The following is a 15,537-nucleotide window of genomic DNA, read 5'->3' on the forward strand; positions in this document are numbered from 1 at the left end:
AGTGGTACGAGGGCTGGAACGGGGTCCACTCAGCCTCGGGAGGTCAACTGAGTAGAGGTAGGTTCGATTCCCACCTCAGCCATCCTGGAAGTGGTTTTCCGTGGTTTCCCACTTCTCCTCCAGGCGAATGCCGGGATGGTACCTAACATAAGGCCACGGCCGCCTCCTTCCCTCTTCCTTGCCTATCCCTTCCAATCTTCCCATCCCTCCACAAGGCCCCTGTTTAGCATAGCAGGTGAGGCCGCCTGGGCGAGGTACTGGTCATTCTCCCCAGTTGTATCCCCGACCAAGAGTCTGAAGCTCCGGGACACTGCCCTTGAGGCGGTAGAGGTGGAATCCCTCGCTGTGTCCGAGGGAAAAGCCGACTCTGGAGGGTAAACAGATGATGATGATGATGATGATGAAAATCGAAATGTTTACAGTTATGTAACTGAATAGCTCACCAACATAAGTTCGACTTCGCTAAATTTATACATCTTTTTATGCAATCAGTTACATGTAACGAAGAATGTTAAGGGTATGTGGTTGCTTAGTTGTACTACTTATCAAAAGAATAATCACAACCACCACGACAGTCACCACTACAGTTTGATGTGCAGTTACCTTATCAGTGGGTTTTCATGACATTTTTGTGGGGACAGGATACAATATTCTCAATTCTTTCACGAATATTTATGTGCTAAATTGTAGAGCAGTCATCCTGGTTTTTAATCGTAGTTTCTTTGTTTTGTGCTGAAGGCAGTATTTGGAAAATACGTAGAAGAAGTTTCTGGATATCATGCAATATGATTTTTTTAATATCCTGCAGTCGACCACACTGTGTAGGGGTAACGTCTTTGTCTATTACCCGGAGCTCCCGGGTTCGATTCCTGACCGGGTCAGGGACATTAAAATGGATCTGAGTGTTGATTCGCTGTCTGTTCAACCTAAGTAGTTACAATTGAGGAGCTATGTGATAGTGAAATGGCTGCACCGGTGCAGAAAGCCAAGTAAATCATCCGAGAAAATTCGTCGCACCGACTACGTAATCTACAAGCCTTCGGGGGGAGCAGAGAGCGCTCGGTAGGCCATGGGCATTTGGGACTTCTGCACCATGGGTTTTCTTGGTTTGGTATTATTAAATTAGATGGCTTCAAAATTAATTTAAAAACTACGACCGTAATTGTTTTATTGAGTATTCTAACAATTTTCCGTGGATCATCATGCTAATAACACATCGACAACGTATGCACTAGGATCGATATCTGACCTCCGATTTATACTCGAGATGAGCAGATAACAGAGTATTTATGTCCAGCTTCATTATTCTTATTTATTTATTCAGATTGTTTGGATCAAAAGAAAGAACATATTTCCGTATAAGTCAAGGGACTTTTACATGGATCTGAGGTTTGATACGCTGTCTGTTCAACCTAAGTAGTTACAATTGAGGAGCTATGCGAGCAGAACAGGAAGCATACTTTGTGGAACTTCAGTTTCTGTTTTTTATTCCATCTTCGAAATCTTACAGAATGTTACGTATAAAATGTAGTTTCATAACAATGAAATAAGTAATACAAATACGAAGTTGAGAAAACCTACAACCTGTTTTCCAGTCAATGACCGAGCCAGGGGTGGAATAAATGAAGCCCCCATCTTGCGATGAGGAAAGGAATTGTGCCGGCAGCCGAAGCATGTCGCAATCCTCTGGGGCAATGATTAATGACTGACAGATGAAATTAAATTAAATGATATTGGAGAGTGTTGCTGGAATTAAAAGTGATTGGGAAAACCGGAGTACCCGTAGAAAAATCACCTGAGTGGCTCGGACGGTTGAGGCGCTGGACTTCTGACCCCAACTTGGCAGGTTCGATCCTGGCTCAGTCCGGTGATATTTGAAGGTGCTCAAATATGTCAGCCTCATGTAGGTAGATTTACTGGCAGGTAAAAGATCTCCTGAGGGGCAAAATTCCGGCACCTCTGCGTCTCCGAAAACCGTAAAAGTAGTTAGTGGGACGTAAAGCAAGTAGCATTATTATTATTAGAAAAATCATGTCCCGTCTCCGCTTTGTCCAGCAAAAGTCCCACATGGACTGACCGGGATTTGAACCACGAACCCCAGCGGTGAGACGCCGACGGGCTGCCGCCCAAGCCACGCAGGCTTACACATACGGAGTTATTTTTGATTAATAGGTGCCGTGATAACAAGGGCATAAATTATGAAGACATTTTAAAATGAACAGTGGGAAAATGACTGTTAATAATAGATTCAGATATATATCATGTTACATTTTCAAACTTCAAATCTCCTTTATTCTAAAGTAATAATTACAAAAAGCATCACTGTGAACACTAATTACAGACTAAGATACAGACAATAACTCAAAATGTAAAAGTAGGAGTGTACGGAGCCAACGGCCATACCATGTTGAATACACCGGTTCTCGTCCGATCACCACTGTTAAGCAACATTGGGCGTGGTCAGTACTTGGATGGGTGACCGCCTGGAAAAACCAAGTGCCGTTGGTTCAAATTCCGCCTCTGTAGTGTAGTGGTCAGTGTGATTAGCTGCCACTCCCGGAGGACCGGATTCGATCCCCGGCTCTGCCACAAAATTTGAAAAGTGGTACGAGGGCTGGAACGGAGTCCACTCAGCCTCGGGAGGTCAAGTGAGTAGAGGTTGGTTCGATTCCCATTTCAGCCATCCTGGAAGTGGTTTTCAGTGGTTTCCCATTACTCGTCCAGGCAAATACCGGGATGGTACCTAACTTAAGGCCACGGTCGCTTCCTTCCGTCTTCCTTGTCTATCCCTTCCCATCCTCCCATCTCCCACCAAGGCTCCCGTTCAGCATGCCAGGTGAGGACATCTGGGCGAGTTACTGGTCATTCTCCCCAGTTGTATCTCCCGACCCAATGTCTCACGCTCCAGGACACTGCTCTTGAGGCGGTAGTGGTCGGATCCCTCGCTGAGTCCGAGGGAAACACCAACCCTGGAGGGTGAACATATTAAGAAAGAAAAGGAGTGTACGGATAGAAATAGCATCTGGAATGAGGAGAGAAAAACACTAGCAAGTGAATGGATGAAGGAGTGGAGGAGGAAGGAGAAAGCTAACATAGTTGTTTAACGTAGTCCTTATATGGCCGGTACCCAGCGAACAAGGAGGATAATAACTACTATAAGGGCAACCTGCCAATGTTAGAAGCTGGAAATGATCGAGTAAGAGGTACAACATGCAATTCCACAGTCTAGTGTTATGTTATGTTTTCGAGTTAGTGCTACCAACATCTGAAATATTAATAGTACCAAATACTTCCTTACCTTATAAGTCTCGTCCACCACTTCGGATGGCTGTCTGGAGAGGAAGTCGTACTCAGGTTCCAGGATGTTATTTCCAGAAATTGCTGGCTCGTCATTGCTGGAGCGGATCTCCACGATACTGGAGAGCTGTGGACGTACAGAGGACGAGCCTTCACGGACTTCCACCTTGCTGGCTACTACTGGCGGACCTGCTCGTACTTCCACGAGACTCGAACCACCACCCCGTACTTCAACGACACTTGAGGGACCACCACGAACTTGCACCACACTGGAAGGACCACTACGTGTTTCCACCACAATGGAAGGACCGCTTCGAGACTCCACAGTGCTAGGAGGCCCACCTCGTACCTCTACTACACTAGAAAGAACAGTCGCAGAAGAACCCGATTTCACTTCTACATGAGATGAAATTTTCTTTTGCTGGTTGTTCACATTCGTGGATATGGCCTTTTTATTGTCCGTGCTTTTTCCTATCGTCTTGCTGGGTTTGATTTCCAAATGAGACGTAGTCGCCGTCGAAACTGATGAAGACGGCTTCGTTTCGATGACCGACGAAGTTGCAGCAGGCTTCTTCTGCTCGCCTGAAAGAGTAAAATATTATTTCATTTATATGCACGAAAGATAGAAATCAGAAAGAAAGCACTAAAATAATAATTATAATTTATAATTTCCTGTGACTGTTTCTAGCCCGGTGAAGACCTTGTAAGGCTGACCCTCCGATGAGGGTGGGTGGCATCTGCCATGTGTAGGTAACAGCGTGTTATTGTAGTGGAGGATAGTGTTATGTGTGGTGTGTAAGTTGCATGGATGTTGGGGACAGCAGCAACCCGCAGCCCCCGAGACAAGGGAATTAAACATTTAAGGTTAAATTCTCCGACACGGCCGGGATTCGAACCCGGGACCCTCTGGACCAAAGGTCAACACGCTAACCAATTAGCCATGGGGCCTAACTGTTCTGTTCTAACCTTTTCATTATACGTAACTAGGCTACTGCATCCTACAAATGCTCTAAACTCATTTTTATATTCATTTTTTGGTCTATCCCTACCGTTCTTACAGCGTACATTTTCCTCAAAAACAGTTGAACAAGTCCAGGGTTTCTTAAGATGTTTATTTTTATTTTATCCCTTTTTCCTTTCAAATTTAACCAAATCAATCTCCTCTCACCTGTCCGATTCAGTATATCGTCATTCGCAACTTAATGTACCCACTTCCGGCATTCTTCTGCAACACCACATTTCAAAAGCTTCTATTCTCTTTTTTCTGTGCTCGTTATCGTCCATATTTCACTTCCATACAATGCCACGCTCCAGAGGAAAATATTCAAAAACATATTTTTTAAATTCCTATATTAATGATCGAAGCGAGTTCATTTACAGTATTTTCTTAAGAAAGCTCTCCCATGCTTGTGCTAGTCAACATTTTACTGCTCTAGAAACAATATTTATCTACTTCCTTTGAGGCCATTGCATAGTCAAATATTTCTAGCATTACGTGAGTTCGTTCGACTACACACCACTGCTTTTGTTTTGGTCTTACTTATTTTCAGTTTGAATTCCTCCTCCGAGAATCCAAGATTACAAAGTCTCCATCAATATGAAATGACTAAATACAACAGTGGAATACGTGTAATGACTATTTTGATATTGTTACCTAACTCGTAGCATAACAAGATTCAGAAAAATTGGAATATTTCAAAATAGCAATTTATAAATCTTTCAAAACATTTGTTAGCCTAAACCGTTTATAAATGTTTGCAGAGACATTGTTTTACGTGCACCAAACGACACACCAAAAACTCTCCATTTATTAATGTTATACTTGGATCTCAGGTAACGAATGGAAGGGTCATAGTGCCTCTTCTTTCTGTATCAACTTCTTTGGACAGCTCTTCATCTCGCTCAAATATGACTGTTGGGTCGATAATGGTTCCTTTGTTAGATTTCCTATCGATGACTACAATGCCCACCCCCCCGGAGGCCCGGATTTGATTCCCGGCTCTGCCACGAAATTTGAAATGAGTTACGAGGGCTGGAACAGGGTCCACTCAGCCTCAGGAGATCAAGTGAGAAGAGGTGGGTTCGATTCCCACTTCAGCCATACTAGAAGTTTTTTCCGTGGTTTTCCACTTCTCCTCCAGGCAAATGCAGAGATGGTACCTACATTAAGGCCATGGCCGTTTCCTTTCCTCTTCCTTGCCTATCTCTTCCCATCCCCCCGCAAGGCCCCTGTTCAGCATAGCAGGTGAGGCCGCCTGGGCGAGGTACTGGTCATCCTCCTCAGTTGTATACACGACCCAGAGTCTGAAGCTCAGGGACACCGCCCTGTATGCGGTATATGTGGTATCCTTCACTGAGTCCGAGGGAAATACCGACTCTGGAGGGTAAACAGATAAAGGAAAGGAAGAAGACTGCAATGTCCGCTCAGTTAATGGAACCTTCAGTCTGTTGACGTACAGGTTCATACACTTACAGTTGTTTTATTTCTAATATGTAGTCAGATATCCTTTTTCTGAGCCTATGCTGGCTGTTGTTCCTTAGGAACTCCTCTTTGCAACAGACCGTGAGGAAGGGTTTCAACCTTGTTGACCTCCTAGGTTGGATGAAACCACAAGTCGCTCAATTGCACTCTGGTAGATATTAAAAAATGCCAGACCGGGCGATTTGGCCTGGGGGTCATGAACCCGCAGCTGTGAGCTTACATCTGGGAGATAGTGGGTTCGAACCCCACTGTCGGTAGCCCTGAAGACAGTTTCCCATTGCCGCACCAAGCAAATGCTGGGGATGTACCTTAATTATGGCCTCGGCCGCTGCCTTCGCATTCTTAGGCTTTCCTATCCCATCGTTTCCATAAGATAACCAATTGTAAAAAGAAGCCAGAATGATGGCATACAAATATAAACATGAACGTTGAGCTGGATATAATAAAGACGTTCCGAGATCTCCAATATAAATATATATATATATATATATATAAATTTTTTACAGCTGGCTGTACAAATTTACAGGCATGCGGATAAAATCCCTTGTATTGTTGTTAATTGTAGTTGATTCATTTGTAACCAATGTCTGCTCGATTATGCAAGTAATTTCGTAAATTATCTCAGGCCTACTGTTTGCCCTTACAGCAACAATGACACCACTAAATTAATTCCTGAATATCCTAAATCCATACATAATACACTTTAAAAATGCCAGCTCAGTATTTTATAAACATTCCTTTGACTACCCCGGAATATATACCCATCATCAATAAATATACGAATAGTACATATTATACATAATGTATATGTATTATTCTATGTGAGGTTGACATGAAAAAGAATTTCAAATTCACTACCAGAACATAAATGATTCTATGATCGGCTTTTTGAAAAAAATATTACAGAAGCCTAAACTATAACTCCTTTTAAAACATACACCAAAATCCAGAAAAATTACAATATTTCAAATAATTTTTGCGAATTTAAAGTTTAGACTCAGTTAATTTATAAGTGGATCTTCAGTCTTTCGAAACTAATTTATGGATTAATAAATTTACAAAACCACCTGAAAAAGAAGTCTTATGATAACAGAATTATACCTGAAGAAAAACTTAATAATTGAAATAGAATGGCATAGAAGGTATTTATGCCAGAGTGAAGAGAAGTGAGGACTTCATAACGATAAGTTACAAATATCAAATATTTAAGGACTTAAACAGAGTTTGGACATATTAGTTTATATATTTCAAAATATTTTTCACTGTGATTTGTTTTAATTAAGTTGTTCCTTTCTCAGTCATAATTCTGTTATGTGTTTCCTTTTTAAGGCAGTTTATAAAATGTATTCATAACTTACTTTCTAGAGACTGAAAAATTAACATTTTCAAAGAAAAACTACGTTAAAAACATTTTTATAAATATTCGCGTGGTACTCACTTACTTCCTCTTCCTGGATTAAGCTAATAGCCTGTTCCGACCTCAGATTACATTCCATAGGACGACCAATGTCTCTTCGTCCGGTAGGATGATATTCCAGGGCATGTTTTAGGATTCTGTTGTTATCCATCCTCAGAACGTGGTTTTCCCAATTTATCCTGTTTTGGAATATTCTTTCATTCATTGAGAATATATTTAATTTTTGTCTTATGTCTTCATTTCGTATTTTATCTTTTAGGGAGGATCCTTTCACTGATCTTAGGAATCTCATTTCAGAAGATTGTAATTTATTCATATAGCTTGTTTCATCTACCCATGTCTCACTTCCATATAACAAAGTTGGTACAGCCATAGTCTTATAGAATTTAAGTTGAGTATCTTCTCTTACTTTTCCTTTCAGTGCTCTGCGAATTGTCCCACACACATATGTTGAAGTCGATCAAGCTTCTTCTTCACCTCGTCATCATCATTAAAACATATTTCACAACAAAGGTACTTAAAATTTGAGGCTTATTCTGGTATGTTCTGGAATTTCTTTCTTACTAATCCAGATATTCTAAATGTTTATCCTATTCCAACATTCTCCAGATTACGATGATGCTGATAGGGAATCACACTATTAATGATAAGAATTACAACAATACATGTTCTTGTTCTCACCTGCCGCAGGAGCGCTCTGCGGGGAAAACACCATCACGGTGTTCCCGATAGTCGTAGTGAAATCCAGGAAACCATACACGGTCTGCGTCAGCAGTTCGATCGCTTCATTCTGTTGAGGTTGGTTTTGGTTGTTGTTGGACTGGGCTGCAGGGTTCACATATACAGGTCCGCCAGAAGGGGTGTAAGCAGCGGAGAGAGACAGGGTCACTGTAACACACAAGAGAACAATACAACTGAAATGTATATATGTAGCTAAGTACATTGTACATAAATTATAGTTACAATGATGATCATGTTTATGTTAGAGTTTGAAACTGACATCTGGAACAAGAGAACATAAAAACCAAAAAAACCACGGCACTTAACGCCATTGGAAGGGCTTTGGCCTGCCCAGGGACCGCTGCTCAGCCCGAAGGCATGCAGATTACGAGGGGCCGTGTGGTCAGCGCGACGCATCCTCTCGGTCGTTATTCTGGGCTTTCGAGACCGGGGCCGCCATCTCACCGTCAGATAGCTCCTTATTTCTAATAACGTAGGCTGAGTGGACCTTGAATCACCCCTCAGGTCGAGAGAAAAATCTCTGACCTGGCCGGGAATCGAACCCGGGCCTCATGGCGAGAGGCAGGCACGCTTCCTCTACACCACGGGCCCGAAAACAACAGATTATACCTCAGTATAAAGGAGAGAATTTAATAAAATAACATCATATTTCTCCCTATAAAGTTGATATTCATTATATCTCCTTGCATTACATTTTCAGTTAATACGCACATAAGCTTTACAAGTACTCCAGAAAATCGTATTTACAGGTTCAGTTTCATTCCCATCTTTAAAACAAATATGTTTATAAAATGCATATTATCATTACTGGAACATGCTAGAGCTGTATTATATATAAATGTTAAAATAAGTTATGTGAAACATTTTATCCTAGCAAATTGTTATAAAGAGCACTTTCCTTCTTACAGAGTCATTACAGATTGTAAATCAGCTCTAGTCGTTTGAAGTGCTGTGTGATGAACGGTGAATTAAAAGTCAATGCAATATATTTATTTTTCGTACGGAGTAAAATATTTATTAATTTTAAGTACCAATCCAAGTAATTGCGGAAGTATTTCATCAAAAGAGGCTTACGAGAAATAGCAGAGAGTAATTTAATTATTTTTAAATCCAAGTGGAGTTATTATTGCGGCTATTATTGCACTCGACTGTCAATTTTTGCCAAAAGAAGAATTTCACTCGCTTCCTGGAAGATTGCAGTTGATGAATGGATGTAGATGTAGCCTTTGGGCACACGCACAGTTTCTTGCATTCATGAATAGAACGTGCTGTGTTTAGTTAGATAATAGGTCTCGTGAGAGGAGAATTCACTGCCATTTAAACAGTCGAGGAGTAAGAGCAATTACCATCACACTATCGAAATGTATCATTATTGCTTGTATCAAAGGGGGATTCCACTGTACTTGCACGTCAGCCAACCCACTGCTGCCAACTTGGAGCTGTTTAATTTATGACCAGCAGGAGGAAGATCCATTATTATTGTACCTTCGCGTGATTCAAACACTATTGAATTTAAAGCGAGGATAAAGCTATTATTTACCCTCTGTGATTTGTAGGAAAGGAATACCTGGCTGGATACAAACAATGCCACTCAGAAGAATTATATACCTTTTAACTTTTAATATATAAGACGTGAAATTTGACTTCTTGTTTGCTGTACTTTTTAGGGTATCGCTTATGGTTGGGCTCACGTAGAATAACTTTCAATTTTAGTTATACTTTCAAATGTATAATGTCTAACAACGTGAAAAGCCGTTATGTCTAGAACTGCTGTGTGCTATGCAATTCAAAACCTACTCAATGACATAGAAAAAGCACAGCGGCTTCACAAAGGAAAAACTTATGCTGTCTTCATAGACTATACAAAAGCCTTCGACATAACAGACATGAATAAATTAATGTCAAAACTCCAAATTATGATTGGAAATCAAAGCTCCCTTACAGTTATAATACAAAATATTCTGGCATAAAACCAGATCACCATAGACGATGCGACCTGCAAAACAAAGGAAATCACCCAAACTAATGGAGTGCTGCAAGGCGACCCCCTCAGCCCCATATTATTCAATATTGCCACCGCGGATGTAACAACAGCAGTCAAAGAAAGAGCGAAGGATGCAGTTATCTACATATATGCAGATGACATGGTCCTACGGTCAACAAAGAAGGAAAAGCTCCAACACGCCTTCTCAGCGCTGGCCGAATGGGCAGGAAATAACTGTCTGAAAATAAACTGGACCAAAACTCAACAGATGGTTTTTCGGAAAGGCGGACGAAATGCAGCAAACGACAACGTAGCATGTGAAGACGGCAAAGTGGAAATAGTAAATTCATTCAAATACCTGGGAATAACCTTACAGACTACTGGGTCGTTCAGACTACACATAAAAAACAAAGCAGTTGCAGCCAAGAAAGCCATGTACGACATCAACAATTTACAGCAGTAATCCTTAAAACAGCTATTCGCCTATTCGACACAAAGATCCTACCGATACTCACCTATGGAATCCATTTGATATGGGAAAGACTAACAAAGAAATACCTGGCCATAATTGAAGGAGTTAAAGCAAAATTCCTAAAAACCATAATGGGAATCTCAAAATATACGCGTTCCCGCCGAACACGAACTAGGACTGGAACCCTTCCTTATTGAAGAACTGAGGATAACACTACCATTACCATCCACAAAGAATGTAGAAGCACACCTAGCGGAGAGACAAAAGAAGAGAGAAGAAATTCCTCTAGATTTCTACAGCACAGATGCTATGTTGGATCGAAATTGGATGAACGCCAACCAGAAGCTAAGACATGAATAAAAATAGCAGTGCACGGGTACCACCATAAAATATGTAAACATATGTCTTATCACGACCCAAATGAAAGCTGTGAGTGCTCGTTGTGTGATTAGTTCTGTGACATATATCACAGCACAAGATGTAAAAACAACGACAAATCTCTGTGTGATTATAGCAAAGACTAAAATGGTCAATAATCTATTTAATTCACATTCGTGCCCTTTTCTAATAGTAATAAACAAATTTGTGCTAGAATTGGGATAAAACAGATCATATTATGTAATCCGCTGGGTACCGTCACAACATTCTTCTAGAGCTGAAGAGAAGAAACTCAAGAAGAGCACTTCTGGAATCGCCGAAGTAGGACTTTATGTCTCTTTTCAAGGCCGAGCGTACCCTAATCGAGCCATTTAAATCCATCTTAAAATTTGTAGCAGGACCTTGAATTGAACGTGATTGAACCACGTGAATTTAACTATATTAAATAGCTTAGGCGGGGAGCGAGGCGTAAGTAAGTCCGTTCCTCCTACAGTGTAAGTAGGTTAGAGTCCTGCTTCACAGGAATTCCCGAGCTCAGAACGTTTTAAGTACAAAAATCCACAGTTTTGGCCCTTCAGGCAAGCAACTCAATGTCGAAAACACCACGGAGATATCAGCTAGGAATTTTAGGTAAATAAAATATAATATGTAAGAGAATTATATTCTTAATGTATTCCTTTTATTTATTTATTTATTTATTTATTTTCTTAATCATTGTTATCCGGTCGATTAGATTAGCAGTTTTCCTTTATCTGCCACTAGGAGCGCTAATGTGAATGAATGTAGAGTAGCTCTTATAACGACATTCGTTGTGGACATTTTCAAAAATGAAAACTTCTGAGTGTTTTGAACCAAGGAACCCATTACAGAAAGATTTATGTAAATAAGTTAATTTGGCAAGGATTTGAATAAGAAAAGAGTAAGAAAACAAGCGATTTTACGCTGTTTTTCCGGAACTGCGTTTAGATCGGAAGTGATTTTCGAGATTTGTTCTTTTTTCGTTTGTTAGAGTTTACCAAGACTCACAGTTTCAAATTTTTCCGGGATGGAGAAGGGGAAAGAGGGGAAGCGCTCACAAGCGAAACGATACTTTCCTCAGTTCTTCAGTTGACTACCGGTACAACTTCAAAGGGACCACTTAGGACTTGAGTTGACGCCGACTATAGAGTAGACGTTTAGCGATGTGCAAAATCTTAATTCTCCCCAATCTCTTACGTAATATCTGAACTAACAATACATGATGAATCCCTGAATATTAATATCTTACATTTTCCATGGCTTTGTGAATCTCTCAAGGAGAGGCAGTAGAGTTTTGTTAGTAGATTGATAACTTCAGTATTTTCAATTTGACCTTCAGCGCAATAAAAATCAAGGGAATCTTAAATAAATAAGTTCGCATCCTTTTAGAATGAACTTTTGGCTGAGTAATCATAGATGCGATCATTCGGTGGTGAATAGAAGGTTAGATTATCACGTGACCTGAGAGCGCAAGTGAGTCACGACAAGCGACGAATATGCTATTGTTAGCTTGCGATATCTTCTGGAGGGAAAAGACAAACGTTGCCTGGAGGCTTCAGTGATGTCACGCTTGTAGCTGCAAGGTCGCGAAGGCGGGATTTGCTATGACTAGGGTGTAGCTGCCAAGAAGACTTATCAACTTGTTCACAGGGCGTACAGGAGGATGTCGGTGACCGTATTTGGAGGGAAGATCAGTCCCACTCAACCAACAGCCTACAGACAATTACTATGCATTGTTGTGAAACACATCCAGTGCGACCGCCCATTGTTCAAGGACAGCTGTATTTTAGTGTTGCCAATTAAGACGATAGTCAGGTCAAAATATTGATTAATTAATCCATCAGCACTTAAGGCAGTCATCCAGGTGGCACATTCCCTAACAATTGTTTATCTAACGATCATGGGAATAGAACAAGCTTTTGGGTGGTTAGGCCGTGTGCGTACGCATAGTTTCGCCCAGGCGTGCCGTTTGGGCTCATCAGTTGGATTGGCACGCCCCTCCAAGTCTCTGCTTGGCAGTAGCAGACCAACCACGTGGTCCCGCCATTTTAGCAAATAGCGATTGCTAACCTGCTAAAGGAGAAGTGAATTCTCCGTTCTCAAAAATATGTTCTCCCCATGGAAATTGTTTATCTAGTTCTTCTTTTTAAAAAATGCAAGGGAGTTTGAAATTAGTCGCGCATCTCCCTTGGTAAATTATTCCAATCCCTAACTCCTCTCCCTAAAAACAAAACAAAACACGCCAAATACTTCCTGTTGAATTCCATATTTTAGAACTTTTCAAAACACCAATCAGACTTATTAATCAACTAATACCATTCCACATCATCTCTGCACTGACAGCTCGGAAAATACTACTTAGTCAAGCAGCTTGTCCCCGTACTTCCTAGACTCCCCAGCCCAAAGTTTGCAACATTTTCATTTCTTTACTTTGGACATTTTTCCATTTAATAACCAGCAAAACTTGTTCGCTGCACTGCACGTTCATATCACAATGAGTTTTAAGTAGCAGTTCAAAGATAAAATCGTAGTACCTATGTAATATACCGTGTTTCATAACTAATCCTTGTGGAGGAAAGGATATACAGCACAGTTGTCATTGTAAGGTATGTTTTAAAGCATATTCATTAGGTTTTACAAGTTCTGTTACCGGACGACTTGGCCGTGCGGCCAGAGGCGCGCAGCTGTGAGCTTGCATCCGGGAGATAGTGGGTTTGAACCCCATTGTCGGCAGCTCTGAAGATGGTTTTCCGTGGTTTGCCATTTTCACACCAGGAAAATGCTCGGGCTGTACCTTAGTTAAGGCCACGGCCGCTTCCTCCCCAATTCTAAGCCTTTCCTATTCCATCGTCGCCGTAAGACCTATCTGTTTCAGTGAGACGTACAGCAAATAGCAAAAATACGTTCTATTTTGTAAGCTTTCTTATTTTATTTTCTATTTTTATTACTGCACAACTGCCCTCTGGATTTTAATAGTTTAATTTTGAATATTCATTGATGATGGAACTAACCTTGCGAAAATCGATTTATAATTAAAATATTAATGTGTGCTGATATAGACTCTTCTTAATCTTTAGGAATATACCTTACTTTTTGTCACAGTTCAGCGAGACAAGGACCTACACCTCCCCTTCGCTTGCAGTCAGATTGATGGTCCTCTCCAGATCAGAAGTCTAACCATAACCAATCGAGACCACTTTTCTTCTCACGGTCACCTTAAGCCGGGATCTTCCCCGCGGCTAATCACGATTTTCAGAACTTTGCAAATCAAGGAACAATCACTACCACTAAATTCTGCACATTTTTGCAAATAAGAAGCAAAATAACTCTTACTAGAGTTCGATATATATTTTTGTTAAGTTTTCACCATCCAAGTATACTATAGTAGCTGTAGAATCTGAACAAGTGATGGATCAACATCATTCTCTCTATTTAACACACCTTCACACATGTCAAAGGTGATGGCTTCGGAGAAGTGTGAGTGTATGTTGACAGTCGTCTACATTGAACCGGTGAAGTGGATGTCAGTTGTCAATACAACTTGAATGAGGACTGAAGACTAGTGAGTGGCATATCCCTCCACTTTCTACCTACACAGTCGATTGTCATTAGGAGAGGTTAACACTACACAGAGAAACCTGTCAATATACCTATCAAGTGCGATACAAGAATGTCCCTTCAACTTTGACAACGTCAATTTGGAGAACAATGATCGCTTGAAAAGTCACTGTTTGATCTCAGGCTGTAACAATAGGTAAGCCTGTTGGCTGCGTATGTGTGCCCTAACACAACAATTCCTTAACTACAGCACTCAGCACGTTAAAGCTGTACACAACACAAATATCGCCGTCCTATTCTCTTTATTGTTAATGGCGCATCACTAACTGTTTACATATTGAAAAAATGAGACAAAATCATCAACAAACTGATCTCAATATATCATAATTAAGTCGGTTTTCAAGCTCAAACGTGAATTAAGGGAATGAACATTCTACCTCACCCTCACACTATTAAATCTACAGTATATATAACGTCGTTGCCGGGACAATACCTCCTATGTGAAATATTTTAGCTTAGAACTTTGGCCGGTAAGGTTCTCTCATCTAAGGTGCAATATTGTGTGACAGTTGCCAAGGCATTCTCGCTCTTCATAACGTATGTGCTTCGGGTCAGTATATCTCCAAAAATATTAACACATAGGTGGTTTTGTCCCGGCAACGACGATAAAATAATAGTTTTATCTGTACATTGCTCAGAATTTAAAAATAAGTGTATTTCTGTATTGCTCGTGCCCAATGTAATAAGGAAATGCACTTTTTAAATTTTCCGTAATTTCTGTCTGCCTCTATGTATGTATGTAGGTATGTATGTATGCATGTACGTATTTATGTATGTATATGTACGTATGTATGTATGTATCTGTGTATGTATGTATGTATGTATGTACGTGCATAACGACATAACGGCTGAAGAAAATTTAATAAAAATCAGTATGTAAAGTCGGGGAATAAGTCTCGGCAATCTAGGCCAAAAATAATTGTATTAACGGTGAATTGAATGGTAGTTTAGGGGAAGGTCTAAAATGTAATTCTCAAGCATTTATGATATTAGTGGTCCTGTCGATAAATACTACATAACTAAAATTATATAGTATTAAATCTCCGATCATTTATGACTTTTACATTTTTACCAAACAGGCTACGATAACAGAGGTATTGATGAATTTGGATTTTTGTTGCAAAGTCCAT

The 15,537-nt window shown here is 40.4% G+C and overlaps 1 protein-coding gene and 1 non-coding gene across 2 annotated transcripts in view; one reads left to right on the plus strand and one right to left on the minus strand.

Moving 5' to 3' along the window:
* LOC136866872 (uncharacterized) overlaps window positions 1-15,537 on the minus strand; it is a 167,663-nt gene that overhangs the window by 120,311 nt on the left and 31,815 nt on the right. The window contains exons 2-3 of the mRNA XM_068226878.1: window positions 7,878-8,084; window positions 3,299-3,879 (exon numbers count right to left, since the gene is read on the minus strand). Coding sequence (XP_068082979.1) covers window positions 3,299-3,879; window positions 7,878-8,084 — 788 coding nt within the window. The remainder of the gene's footprint in view (window positions 1-3,298; window positions 3,880-7,877; window positions 8,085-15,537) is intronic.
* LOC136867512 (5S ribosomal RNA) lies at window positions 2,390-2,508 on the plus strand. The gene has a single exon (XR_010859711.2). It is a non-coding gene; the product is annotated as a 5S ribosomal RNA (ribosomal RNA).

Source organism: Anabrus simplex, chromosome 3 (assembly GCF_040414725.1).
Source record: "Anabrus simplex isolate iqAnaSimp1 chromosome 3, ASM4041472v1, whole genome shotgun sequence".
Taxonomy (NCBI): Eukaryota; Metazoa; Arthropoda; class Insecta; order Orthoptera; family Tettigoniidae; genus Anabrus; species Anabrus simplex.